Below are 12,642 nucleotides of genomic sequence, written 5' to 3'. Positions count from 1 at the left end.
GAGGCTCCTGTTCCTGTTCAAGGAAGGATTGTCTTTCAAACCATTCAAACCATTTCTTTTCTCTGGGTGAGATCTGAACCTCACTGTCTTCAAAGGAGAGGTCAGTGTCTTTGAGATGGAGATGTACAGCAGACTGTGGTCCTGAGCTGCTCTCACAGAGGTGTTGGTACATTCTCTTATGGAGTGGCTGTTTAGTTTCTGACTAGAAACTAAAACAGCCATAAGAGAATGAGTAAAAATGTGTGGATGTAGTGGTTCTATTTAATCTTTAAATGGTTCTTTTTAACAATAGTTACTTTTATGGGGGGGAGTAGTATTGATTATGGGGGGCTCCATAATCTCCTCTATTAATGGAACACACTGGAGTTTTGGCTCTGTTAAAGTGTGTTTAAAACATTTACCACTTTGATATTAAAATGTTTCCTACATCTAAAGAAAAAAAATAGAAAGGTTTACATGGAGTTGTTTGAACAATTAAGTGTTGAATTTGTTTTTTTTTTAATATATTTTCATATTGTCCAACAGTATTTTGTACACTTGCACACATAGCTTATTTGTAAATAATTTAAACTGTTTCCTGAATACCTTTTCATTGTTTAAATCGATTGTTTCCCCCTCTAGATCAAACTGAGAGATTCGCCCCTCTTCACTACAGAACAGCTTTGTATGAACAGTTCAAAAATGATAAGACATTCTAGGTCAAAATGAGCCTGTAAATAGTCTCATTACATCCAATTTAAGGTCCAACCATAGTATCAGCTTAACCGATATCATGGAATTGATACCTGGTCCGATATTCGATACTACTATTAGTGCAGCCCTAGTTTTAATTATACATTTCACATATTTCGAACAACAATTTCAACATCATCCATTTTTGATATGTACCCTACCTCTTGTGGAAACTTAGAATATGTCAAGCTATTGGTTTTCCTAAAATATATCCACCAACAGAAATCAATACAAACTTAAATTATTAAGAATTCTTGCTTGTATTTCGTTTCTTGTATTTTCCTGGGATCTCCTGAGGCAAAGGTTCTGACTTAACCTCTCTATTCTTGTTTCATTGTTTCTTCTCTCCATCTCTTCTCCTCTCTGCTGCACTAACCTGACCCTGCAGACTGGATGTACGATGGTAAGAGGCCATCTGCTCTTCACTCTTCTTTTGTTATTTCAATGTTTTATACTTGGCCCATCGCTCCTCTGCTCCACTGTCTCCGCTGTCTCCGCACATCAGCTTGAGTCCATGCTGTAAAGAGAAAAAACATCTTGCATTAGTTAAATGAACTGCATTAAAATTTTATAAATTTGACCTATCTGTGTCCCCAGATACAAGAGAAATACTGTATTTTCCGGAGTATAAGTTGTACTTTTTGTTCATAGGTGGGGGGTGCAACTTATACTGAGATGCGACTTATACTCCGGTGCAACTTATACTCTGGAAAATACAGTGTGTTCCATTGAAATATAGCTTGTTATGATTATTTATTCTTACTTAGAAACACATTCGACATGGCGCCCCATTCACTTATGTTAGTTAAGTTATGAGTATGAGATTAAACCTAAAAGGACTCTCTTGGTTTCATGGGTGAATTTTGGAGCTCTATATTGAGTCAAATATGTTTATTCTTTTTTCACATATCAAGCTACAATTTGTAACAGTGGGACCTCATTTCATGTGCAAATATTTTGCTCTATTTGCTTTTAAGACTAAATGTTTGTGAGTTTGAAAAGTACCCTGAAACTAGCAATGTAGTTCAATAGGTATATTTGACTGGTCTCAAAGTTATGTATTTATAGTGTAGTATTACCAACTATGTTATCTTCAGCAGTGAATCCATAGTAAGAAAAAACTCAAAACTTCTGAAATCAGTATTCATATTCAGAACACAAATAAAGCTCTAAACCACACAGTAACCATGCCTCCTCCCCTCCTTCACTCCTCCACTCCTCCACTCCTCCACTCCTCCCCTGTCATTTCCTCTCCACCTCTAGGCCTGCCCCATCTGCCGCTGTCTGTCAGGCAGCCATCACCTGCTCCCCTGTCCTCCTCTGTCCCCTCTGTGCTTGTACCTCCTCCCCCTCTGACCCTCATGTGTGGAGCTCTGCATCCAGCCGCATGTTATTTTATAATCACTGATTATAAAATACCGTGGCATTAAAATGATACAATCAGACCGGGTTGATCTAAAAGTGCACTACGTAACTTTTCTGATGCTGCTTGTCTCCATGGAGAGGCAATTTCAGGTGTTTGCATTGATCAAAAATACATGTGTTACTACCAGGAGCGAGGTGTGCTCTCCACAGATCTGACTTGCCTGGTGGCGTCTCCATGGAAATGAATGAGATTAATGCCATGATGTGAATCATTCTAGGCACAAGAAATGAAATGACACCTACAGAGACAGGCTCAGAAAAGTGACATAGTGCACAATGTCTAACTTATTCATCTTGATTACAAAGATTTGTATATGTTCAAAATCTTTAAAAAAGTATCTTTACTGACCCCTTGTGGTTTTATGTTGTAATGTTGTTTCTATATCACAAACAGACCTGGAGTTGTGTTTTGTTTCATTTGCACATGTTTAACACACAAATCCTTGAAAAAAAAAAAAAAAAACTACTTCATGACATCACGAGGTGGAGCAGAGCATTTTGACCTATGGAGATGAAGACAGACTAATAATAAAGTGTCACTCAAACATCTGTAAATGAAACAAAACACAACTCCAGGTCTATTTTTGATTATGTAGCAACATTCTAACATGGCTTAAAGCTCAAAAGAGTCCATTTTGCATAATATATAAACTTTAAAACTAGTTAATTTAAGACATTTTGGATATGCACAAGAGTTAAGGATCAACTGACACAAATAAATAAAGTTTTGTTACTATATTGTATAAATTGAAATGATGTTTTGCCTGTTTTGCCTTGACAGAATGCACGCTGGATCGGGGAGGCAATCCTGCAACTTTGGTGAGCATCAACGAGGAAAGCCCCAACGGTAAGTTCAGATATCGACCATTTCTACCCCACTTTCACCGTAACTTCATGCGCAATGTATTGACTGTGAAAAGTTGGCTGGTATTGTCGTATCATAGTCAATTATGTAAATATATAGTGTTATCTGCAGTTTGCTAAAATATACTTTTGTTGATTGGTAATTTTTTTTGTAGTTTCAAAGTAACTCAGACTGTGACATTTGAGTGCACAAAACTGCAAATTTAACACCAAAAAATAACTAGGAACAGTAGATAATACTATTAAAACACCATGTACACAGTTTAATAGTAAAAAAAAAAAAAAAAGTTGATCAATTTTTTAGCTCTACTTTAATTCCAATTATCTTTTGCAGAGACATATTTTCAACAGCAGAAACGTGTAAATAAAAATCCAGGAACAGGAAGTCAACTTTACAATTTCTATTAATTACTAAGCTGGTCTTAAAAATGTGAGAAAAAAAACAAGACTAGTTAATTTTATCCTAATTAGTCACTCTAAGTTTATAGGAACTTTTCACAATTTTCCTCAAACAGAGCAGAGTTTTGTCTTACAGTAAAATTAAAACAACTGGCATGCATTATAATTAGATGCAGACAGCACACAGCAGACTTATTTTAACACCAAGAGATACTAATGCAATATACTGGGGTAAGAAAAAAAGGTGAAAGTTGTATTTGAATTGATTCCTGCATGTTAAAGTGATCCTGCGTTGTTCTACATGTGAGATTTGAGTGCTGAGGGAATTTCTGTTTTCACTTATCCCCTATCCCTGCCCACATCCCTGTTCTTAATTGTCATTATTTCAGACTCCAGATCAAACAACAAACAAATAGGGTTCAGAAATGTTGCATAGACATTTTTCAATAATAAAAACACAGAAAAAAAACACTTGTTGCTACGGCGAACGTCCACTATGACATTTGAACAGGAAGTCAACAGTCCCATCTCTATTATCAAGCTGTTTTACATCAATTTTGCAGCATACTTAACAAAATGTAACATAATGATCTAACAATACCAAGTACGTAAAAAGCGTGTCTTCTTTAAAGCCACAGTATGTAACTTTTAGCCAAAAAACAGACCGAAAATAAGAAAGTTTGTAAGAACATGCATTTGGTCTGGACGGGGGGCTTGTTTCCATGGAAATGTCACTTTAAAGGATATGGTATAAAACATATCTATCTCCTTGGAGAATGTGTACGGAATAACGCAGGTGATCAGAAAGTTACATACTGAAGCTTTAAGTACGAGGCAATATTTGTAGATTTATTTGTAGCGTTGAAGTTCAATTTCTTTACTAATTTGTGTTACATTTTTTGCAAAACACGTGAATTTATGAGCACACCTTGGGTTTATTCATCAAAAACGATACAGAAACTCACAACATGGATCAATGCCAAACTCAAATCATTTTTGGTTTTCAGATTAGCCTTCTACTTTATTTTTATTAAAGGTTCCTGTGCGGGCCTATCCTCAGTCCACAGAAGCACTTGGAGAGTTGTCAGTTTTATGCCTTCTGCTTCTGAGGCGATTTGTTTTGACTGGACTTTTCCATCATTTCCACCATCGTCTGTAAGCACTATTAATAATAAACCACTCTGGGCAACACAAGCAATAAACGCATGTGTGACCCAAGATATTTCTCCTCTTGAGTAAGCCACATACTCGGGCTATGTTGAATAAATCCAAAATCTGTTTTATTGTATTATTTATAGCAACGCATAAAGTTAGCAGGTGGTGAAAGTGATGACGACGATACAGGAAAACAGTCGCACCGAGAGGATGTTGAAATATTAAATAGTAAAATATGAGTGAGATGCAATTAAAAGTGTACTGACTGTAACCACAGACTTTAGGAGGAGAGATCACATTTTAGATGAAGAGGATAGGAGCTGATGGTTCTACTGCTGCGGGTGTTAAAATTATAGGATAAAGCACTGCTGCGTAACATTTCTGGCTATGAATACATGGAGAATGATAAATAAGCTAAAGCCCCACTGTGGTGCAGTCCAGGCAAAGAAATAACACCAAGTCAGGTCTGTGAAAGGCGAGCCCGCTCACAGAAAGGATGCATGTTTTCAAGGTGTCAAACATGCGGTAAAAGCACCACAGTGAAATAAGTGCTTTTAGTTTAGTTTTAATTTGACTTTTTTACATTCTCATGGTGTATTTTGAGACTAGGGTGTGATGTAATATAACCATTAAGTAGATGTGTTCAAGTGGAGCAGGACTTACTGAGGCATAAAGCGGACCTGTGCTAGTCGACTGGCTCAGGTCACTCCTCCCCTCTCGCTCCTCTTTCTCTCTCTGTCTCTGTCCTCTCTCTATCTGTGTGCCCCCTTCTCTCTCTCTCTCTCTTTCTGTCTTTCCCTCTCTCACTGACTCTATCTATTTCTGTCCTCTCTCTATCTGTGTGCCCCCCTTCTCTCTCTCTTTCTGTCTTTCCCTCTCTCACTGACTCTATATGTTTCTGTCCTCTCTCTCTCTGCCCTCATCTCTGTCTCTCTCTATCTGTCTTTCCCTCTCGCTGTCTCTGCCCTCTCTCTCTCTGTCTGTGAGCCCATTCTCTCTCCCTCTCTCTTCCCTCCCTCTCTCACTGACTCTCTGTCTGTCTCTGTATCTGTCTCTGTCCTCTCGCTCTCTCTGTCTCTCTCTCTCTCTCATCTGTCTTTCCCTCTTTCACTGACTCTATCTGTCTCTGCTCTCTCTCTCTCTCTGTGAACCCCTTCTCTCTCTCTCTCTCTCTCTCTCTCTCTCTCTCTCCCCTCCCTCTTTCGCTTACTGTCTCTCTGTCTTTGCCCTCTCTCTCTCTCTGAGCCCCTTTTCTCTCTCTCTCTCTCCCCTCCCTCTCTCACTGACTCTCTATCTGTCTCTGCCCTCTCTCTCTCTCTCTCCGTTAGCCCCTTCTCTCTCTCTCTCTCTCTCTCTCCCCTCCCTCTTTCACTGACTCTCTATCTGTCTCTGCCCCCCCCCTCTCTCTCCCCTCCCTCTTTTACTGACTCTCTATCTGTCTCTGCCCTCTCTCTCTCTGTCTCTCCGTGAGCCTCTTCTCTCTCCCTCTCTCTCCCCTCCTGCTCTCACTGACTCTCTATCTGTATCTGCCCTCTCTCTCTCTCTCCCTCTCTCCGTTAGCCCCTTCTCTCTCCCTCCCCCTCTCACTGACTCTCTTTCTGTCTCTGCCCTCCCCCTCTCTCGCTGTGAGCCAATTCTCTCTCTCTCCCCTCCCTCTTTCACTGACTCTCTATCTGTCTCTGCCCTCTCTCTCTCTCTCTCTCTCTCTCCCCTCCCTCTTTCACTGACTCTCTATCTGTCTCTGCCCTCTCTCTCTGTGAGCCCCTTCTCTCTCCCTCCCCCTCTCACTGACTCTCTTTCTGTCTCTGCCCTCCCCCTCTCTCTCTGTGAGCCAATTCTCTCCCTCTCCCCTCCCTCTTTCACTGACTTTCTATCTGTCTCTGCCCTCTCTCTCTCTCTGTGAGCCCCTTCTATCTCCCTCTCCCTCCCTCTCTCACTGACTCTCTATCTGTCTCTGTCCTCTCTCTCTGTGAGCTTTTTCTCTCTCCCTCTCTCTCCTCCCTCTCTCACTGACTTGCTATCTGTCTCTGTCCTCTCTCTCTCTGTACCCCGCCCCTCCTTCTTTCTCTCTCTCTTTCTCTCTCTCTTTCACTGAAGCATAAAACATACTTGTGGAAGTCGGTTTACTCAGGTCACTTCTCCTCTCTCTCTCTCTGTGCCCTCTTTCTTTCCCTCTCTCTCTGTTCCACCTCTATATATCTCTTTCTCCCTCTCTCTGCCCCCCCTCCCTTCTCTACCCACCCACTACTCCCCACCCCACTCCTTTTCCATCCTCTCTCCTCTCTTTCCTCTTGCCCTCCGTCACCTGTACCCACTCTCTGCAGCTTTTCACAGTGTTTGCCATCTGCATTTACTCCGCAGTGCCGGTGGAGGAGTCTGTAGTCAGAGAGAATGTGAAATGCATTTGCCTAAAACATGTCTTGACGCTGTTTGTGGAGTATTTTAACGTGCCATTCCCAAAGTGGAGCAGGTGTGACTCTGTCGTCGGTACAACACGCTGATACACATTAGACACATTAGTCGCATTTACATGGTTATTTTTATAACAAGGTGTGAAACTTAAAGGTTTTTTTTTCGAGTTGTATCTTCAGAAATGTTATGACTTTAGCACTAAATGTATCCATCTCCATCGAGACAAGCAAAGGATACCATTAAGCCAGGTACAGGTCAGATCTGAGCAGAGGCAATCCCACTCATTTTTTTTTTTCCTTGATAAAACACTTAAAATAATAAATGGAACTAGATCTGCCGTAATAATTACTATATCGGCTTATTAGTATCTATTGTGTACATTTTCTTTGTAAAACTGTGGAGATTTGGTATATTTTTATTTGAATACATAACATTTGAGCTGTGAAAGTTTTAACAGGTGACTTGGCTATGGGTAATCATTGTTTCACTCTGTTATTTACTTGTTAAAAATGTCTTACTGGGATTATCTTGCATTATTGTTATTGTATAAGTGGCATAAAGTAGTTTCAGTATCATCATTTATCACAGTATGTCTCTGTAGCGATATATCGGGCTTCAAAATGTGTTATCATGACAGGCCGAAATGCAGGTGGTGGACCCTCAACGAGAAAAGTTTCTATATTCTGTTAAATTGACTTTTTATTCTTAAAATATCTTGTTCCATTCATGTTTGAGTAATTCTGTATTATTAGGCTGTCTTGGTCCCATAAGTCTAAATGGTCGCACTGTACTGTATGTCCGGCTCTCCACAGGACTCATTATGATCGTTTCAGCTCTCAAACCTTCACTAATACACTGCCTGGCCAAAAAAAAAAAAAAAAAGTCGCCACCTGGATTTAACTAACTACATCATCAATGGTTTTTGGTGGAAAATTAATGCAACACTGGATGGAAATAAATCTTGTGACATTGATGAAGCGAAATGCCACGGCGTAATCAAAACTAAAAGTGGAACAACCAAACATTAGAGTGTGTGTTTTTTTTGTTGTTTTTTTTTGGTAATGACTTTATTTTTTGGTCAAGCAGTGTAGCTCAGGCTGTAGTTGAAGCTGTAAAACTGACAAAAAGACTGACATATGAACTGACAAAATAATGCATCACATTTCAGAATATGTGCATACAGATCCAAACTACAGTGTTAGCAGTTTTTATACAGAATAAGACAGGATATTGTGTTGTTTGCGGAGTAAATGATGGTAAACGGTAAAAAGGTCAGATTTTTATACAGCGTTTTCAAGGCACTCAAAGCGATTTACATCAAGGAATCGCACCACCAAACCTGTGGATCTGACAGCTCAACCAATGATATTTATGTCGAAAACTGGATTCCAATTCGGATCAGTGGACAAACTCTGAGTTCCGATTAATCTAACGCCGCCTCACCTGCTTCCTTCCCGGTGCTGCATGGCAATTTGGGGTTTTGAGAGATTGTGTGAGAACGCTCGAGATGGAGGCAGCTCTAATCTCCATTATAAAGTTCTCATTTACCTGGGATATGGGTCTCTCCTGGCTCCGTCTCATGCTTATTTATTGGTCCGGAATTATATTACCTGTAATAGAATGTAAAACAGGGAACACATCCGCTATTGACCCGAGCAGTTATCGCTCCAAATGTGTCCTACCTGCCAGTGCCACACAGATTCCATACAAATGATATATACGAGAACTGCACCTTTGCTGTTACATTGGTAGAGAATGCGAACGCTAACAACATCGTCATCGTGTCTCTGTAGTTTTATAGTGCTGGTCCCTATCCCATTATCTATCTGTCAACAGCAGAGTAGCAACAGTCTGTTTATACTTTATGATGAAAAGTCAAACTCAACAAATCCCCCTTATGAAATATTAATATTCTTTCAAAAATCTTAAGGACTAAATATTTCATAAATGTATTTTCAGTTTACCCTTTTCTTTAGTTTTTTGTGTTTGGACATAGCCACTCCTGGAATCAAGGGTTGGAAAAAGTATCAAACACTAGATACTATTTGATACTAAAACAAGTATCGAAACTAGATACTCATTTGAGCAGGTATCGATACTCAAAAAGTATTTCCTGAGTAGCTAGTACACTGGTCTCTCGTTTATTGTGGTATAACGAGAGAATACTGTATATAAAAGTATAAGAGACATAGACTAGTATACACCCATGCAGCACTATAGAAACTTCCTGGACCACTGAGGGATTACACAGATGTATTATCATCGTGGTATCAGAATCGGTATTGAGTATCGAGCATCAAGTCTATTCCTTAGTATCGAAATCGAGTCTGAAATGTTAGTATCATGATAACACTACTTTTTACTTTTTGTGCTTTAGTAGAAAGTACACATACAAACCAGCTCTCAAATGTAATGAAGTAAAATTCACTTAAGTAAAGTACAGATACTTCAAAATTTTACGCAGTACTTTACTATTTGTACTTCTTTACCTTCCACCACTGGTTACAACAGATTCTGTGTGTGATCTTAGGCACAGACACAGTTCTATCCAAATGAAACTGTTGCTGTACTTTTTGACGAAAATAGATTAAATTGGCATACTCCATGGACTTATTCCTTTTCTTTGGCTCCTTCTTTATTTCATTTGGAGCAGGTTCTTCGCTTCACAGGCCTGGTATTCACGAGAGAGGCGGCCCTATGCTCAAACGAAGCTTAACATGTTTAATTTATCCACTGACAGGTTCCGGGCACACGGCAACCCCAACGCACACGTCTGCCTCTCCTGTTCATCCGGCTCGCATGTGTGCTAAACCCAAGAGCGGTTAATCTGATTGAGAGGAGTTTTATCTTATTGTGTCAGTGTGTGTGGATATGAGAGAGAGAGAGGAGGAGAGGAGGAGGGATGGCTCTACTCATTGTCTGCAAAAACATCGAGAACCAGCGTGTCTGCAAATGAAGACGTTGCAATGATGTTTATCTTATCTCATCGTATTTGTGACGCTACTGTTGCTTTCAGGATTCTCGTTATGTCATTTGACTTACAGTATTATTTTTTCTTAAAGGGTCTGTATTTATCGTGTGTACTTTTTCTTTGTAGTACTGGGACATTTTTGATTTTTTTTCTGTACTACAATGACATTTGACTGTAGAAGGTTGTATTATGAACGTCTCTGACTCATTAGAGATACAAACTAAATACTACATTTTAGAATACTTTTTTGGGCGTAATTCCGCTTCATGGTTTGGTTTCAATATTATCGTTTATGGTCTATATTTACTACAGCAATATATCGCACTTGTTACAGTGACAGGCCTAATTCTACAGTCACCATCTACTAAAATTATACCAAATTACTCACGGTTAGTTCAAAAAATGTGTTATGTAATACGGCAAATCTTATCCGGGACACTGTCTGGTTCTAAATTTGGCATTGTTCATGGTTTTGGCTGGTTTGGTTTATTTATTTATTTATTTTTGTGGTGCAGAAGTTTGATAAAAAGTTTGCCCAAATCTATAAATTATTTAATTAAATCCATGTGTGAATCCAGCTCAAATTGGACATTTTTTCAAGCGACACTTCGCAATTCCTCAAGACACGCTACTGTTCCCTGAAATACCAGTTGAAAATTGAGCTTGACCATCATTTTAAACAGTTAATAATGATTTTATTTAGATTTTAACGATTTTTAAGGACAATAGTAGGAACAGCAAGTTAATGTTTTCTTTAGTTTTTGTGTTTGGACAGTGTAGTTGGAGGGTAGGGTTGTCAAAAGTATCAAAAATCACATACTATTTGATACTACAGATACAAATATAAGGCCACATGAATATAAATGAAATCGCTTTTATTTTTATTGTCTAAATTAAGAGGGGTTTTTTTTGTTATTATCGTCATGGTATCAGAATCAGTATCTCATCTTAGCTGAAGATTCGGGGGTAAAACATGGATCTGCATTTTATTCATAGAGATACATCGTTTCCTAGTACTTTTCTGTTTACATACTTTTTATATTTACTGAAGTTTTGGTCAGATATATGGTCAGATCATATGGATATTTATATGTTTTGAGAGTTTTTGCCTCACCCCCTTTTTCGTTGACTAATAGATTGGCAGAGCATGTCTTTAGATCAATAATTTATTTAGTCCACTACAGTCCTACAAGAGAGGAATATTTGATCCAAGCTGGTTTGGTACAGCTCATGAATGTATACACTAGACTTGCATGTGTTTAATAAAAAATCTAAATTCTAAATGCTAATAATTTTCCCATCAATCAAAAGAGATATTTTGTTGTACGCAGAGGAAATATTTGCAGCCTTTGCGACTTCAAGCTGGGGCACTGCAGAAGTGTGTGGACATAGGCACCGCTCCCATACAAATCTCTGAGCACCAATGTGAATTTCCCCAGATCTCATATTGACTCCCTTTTTGCAAGTGCGCACTTCCAGTATAGCAGTTTGTCTCATTCCCCTCCATCTCTCCCTCTCTCTCTGAGCTCGTGCGCTGTCATTTCAGTGACTGTGGGTCTGATCTCAGGACTGGAGTGACTGTGATAATGGTTAAATCATTCACTGTGTGCTAAGCAGGGATCAGAAAGAGAAAGAATGAACATAATTCCCTCAAACATGATGTCATGTTAATGTCTGTTTGGGACAGTAAGAGTGAGGACACCAGAGAAAGTGAGACGAGGGTGTGAGGAAGTCCGACAGTGCAGTGTTAAACTCTAGAGGAGCTGTAAAACCACATGGAAAAATGTAATATGTGTGTGTGTGTGCACATGCATCCAAGAGTGTGCATGCACTGAGCACCCACTTGAGAAAGTATTAATCTTCTCCAGAGCTCAAAATGCTCTGTTCCACATTGTGATGGCATGAAGTGGTAGTTTTCAAGTTAACAGCTTTTACCTTTTTGTTTAGTAGAGATTGGCATAATTTCAGGTCTAAAATTATGCAAATGATTCTCGTGAAGGTGTTTGGAGTTTAAAAACACAGTGGAGCACTTCCTGTGTTACCACATGACATGAAAAAGTATTTTTTGTGTAAATGAAACAAAATACAACATTATAACATAGATACAAAAATAGTGTAATATGAGCCTTTTAATAATTTTGCCAATTCAAATTTATGATTTAGATTTTTTTAAATTTATGCTTAATCAGGTGACCTTAGAAGAAAAACACATTTAGTTTATAATAATAATAATAATAATGGCTTACACTTATGAGCTTTACAGTCTTGTCAAAGCCTGTCAAAGCCTGTCAAAGCGCTGCACTACAGTCATTATTCATTCACTTCCACACTTGGTGATGGTAAGCTGATGGACACGAGGCTGCAAGGAGCGAGGCGGCCCCTCCGACCACCACCAATCATTTCTCTTTCATACTAGGCAATGTGGGTGAAGTGTCTTGCCTAAGGACACAATGACAGAACTCAATCCTCCGATCTTCGGGTTGGGGGACCAACACTCTAACCACTGAGCCACTGTCTGCTATCCACTTCTATTTACAACCCAATGTTTATGCTACGAGGCAACTAATTACTGATGAAAAACTGCAGAAAAAATGTTACATATGAAAACAACTAGACATGATGAAAAAGACTCAAAATATTGCTTGCTAAAGATGCTAAAGATAATGATTTATGACCAAATTCAG

General features: G+C 39.0%; 1 protein-coding gene across 1 annotated transcript in view; it reads left to right on the top strand.

Annotated features, from left to right (window-relative positions):
- Nucleotides 1–12,642, top strand: part of pcdh15a (protocadherin-related 15a) — a 301,030-nt gene that overhangs the window by 32,446 nt on the left and 255,942 nt on the right. The window contains exons 2-3 of the mRNA XM_055227140.1: nt 1,121–1,135; nt 2,939–3,004. Coding sequence (XP_055083115.1) covers nt 1,121–1,135; nt 2,939–3,004 — 81 coding nt within the window. The remainder of the gene's footprint in view (nt 1–1,120; nt 1,136–2,938; nt 3,005–12,642) is intronic.

Source organism: Periophthalmus magnuspinnatus, chromosome 15, assembly GCF_009829125.3.
Source record: "Periophthalmus magnuspinnatus isolate fPerMag1 chromosome 15, fPerMag1.2.pri, whole genome shotgun sequence".
NCBI lineage: Eukaryota > Metazoa > Chordata > Actinopteri > Gobiiformes > Gobiidae > Periophthalmus > Periophthalmus magnuspinnatus.
Note: the sequence above shows the minus strand (reverse complement) of the source record. Positions and strands in the feature narration are given on the sequence as shown.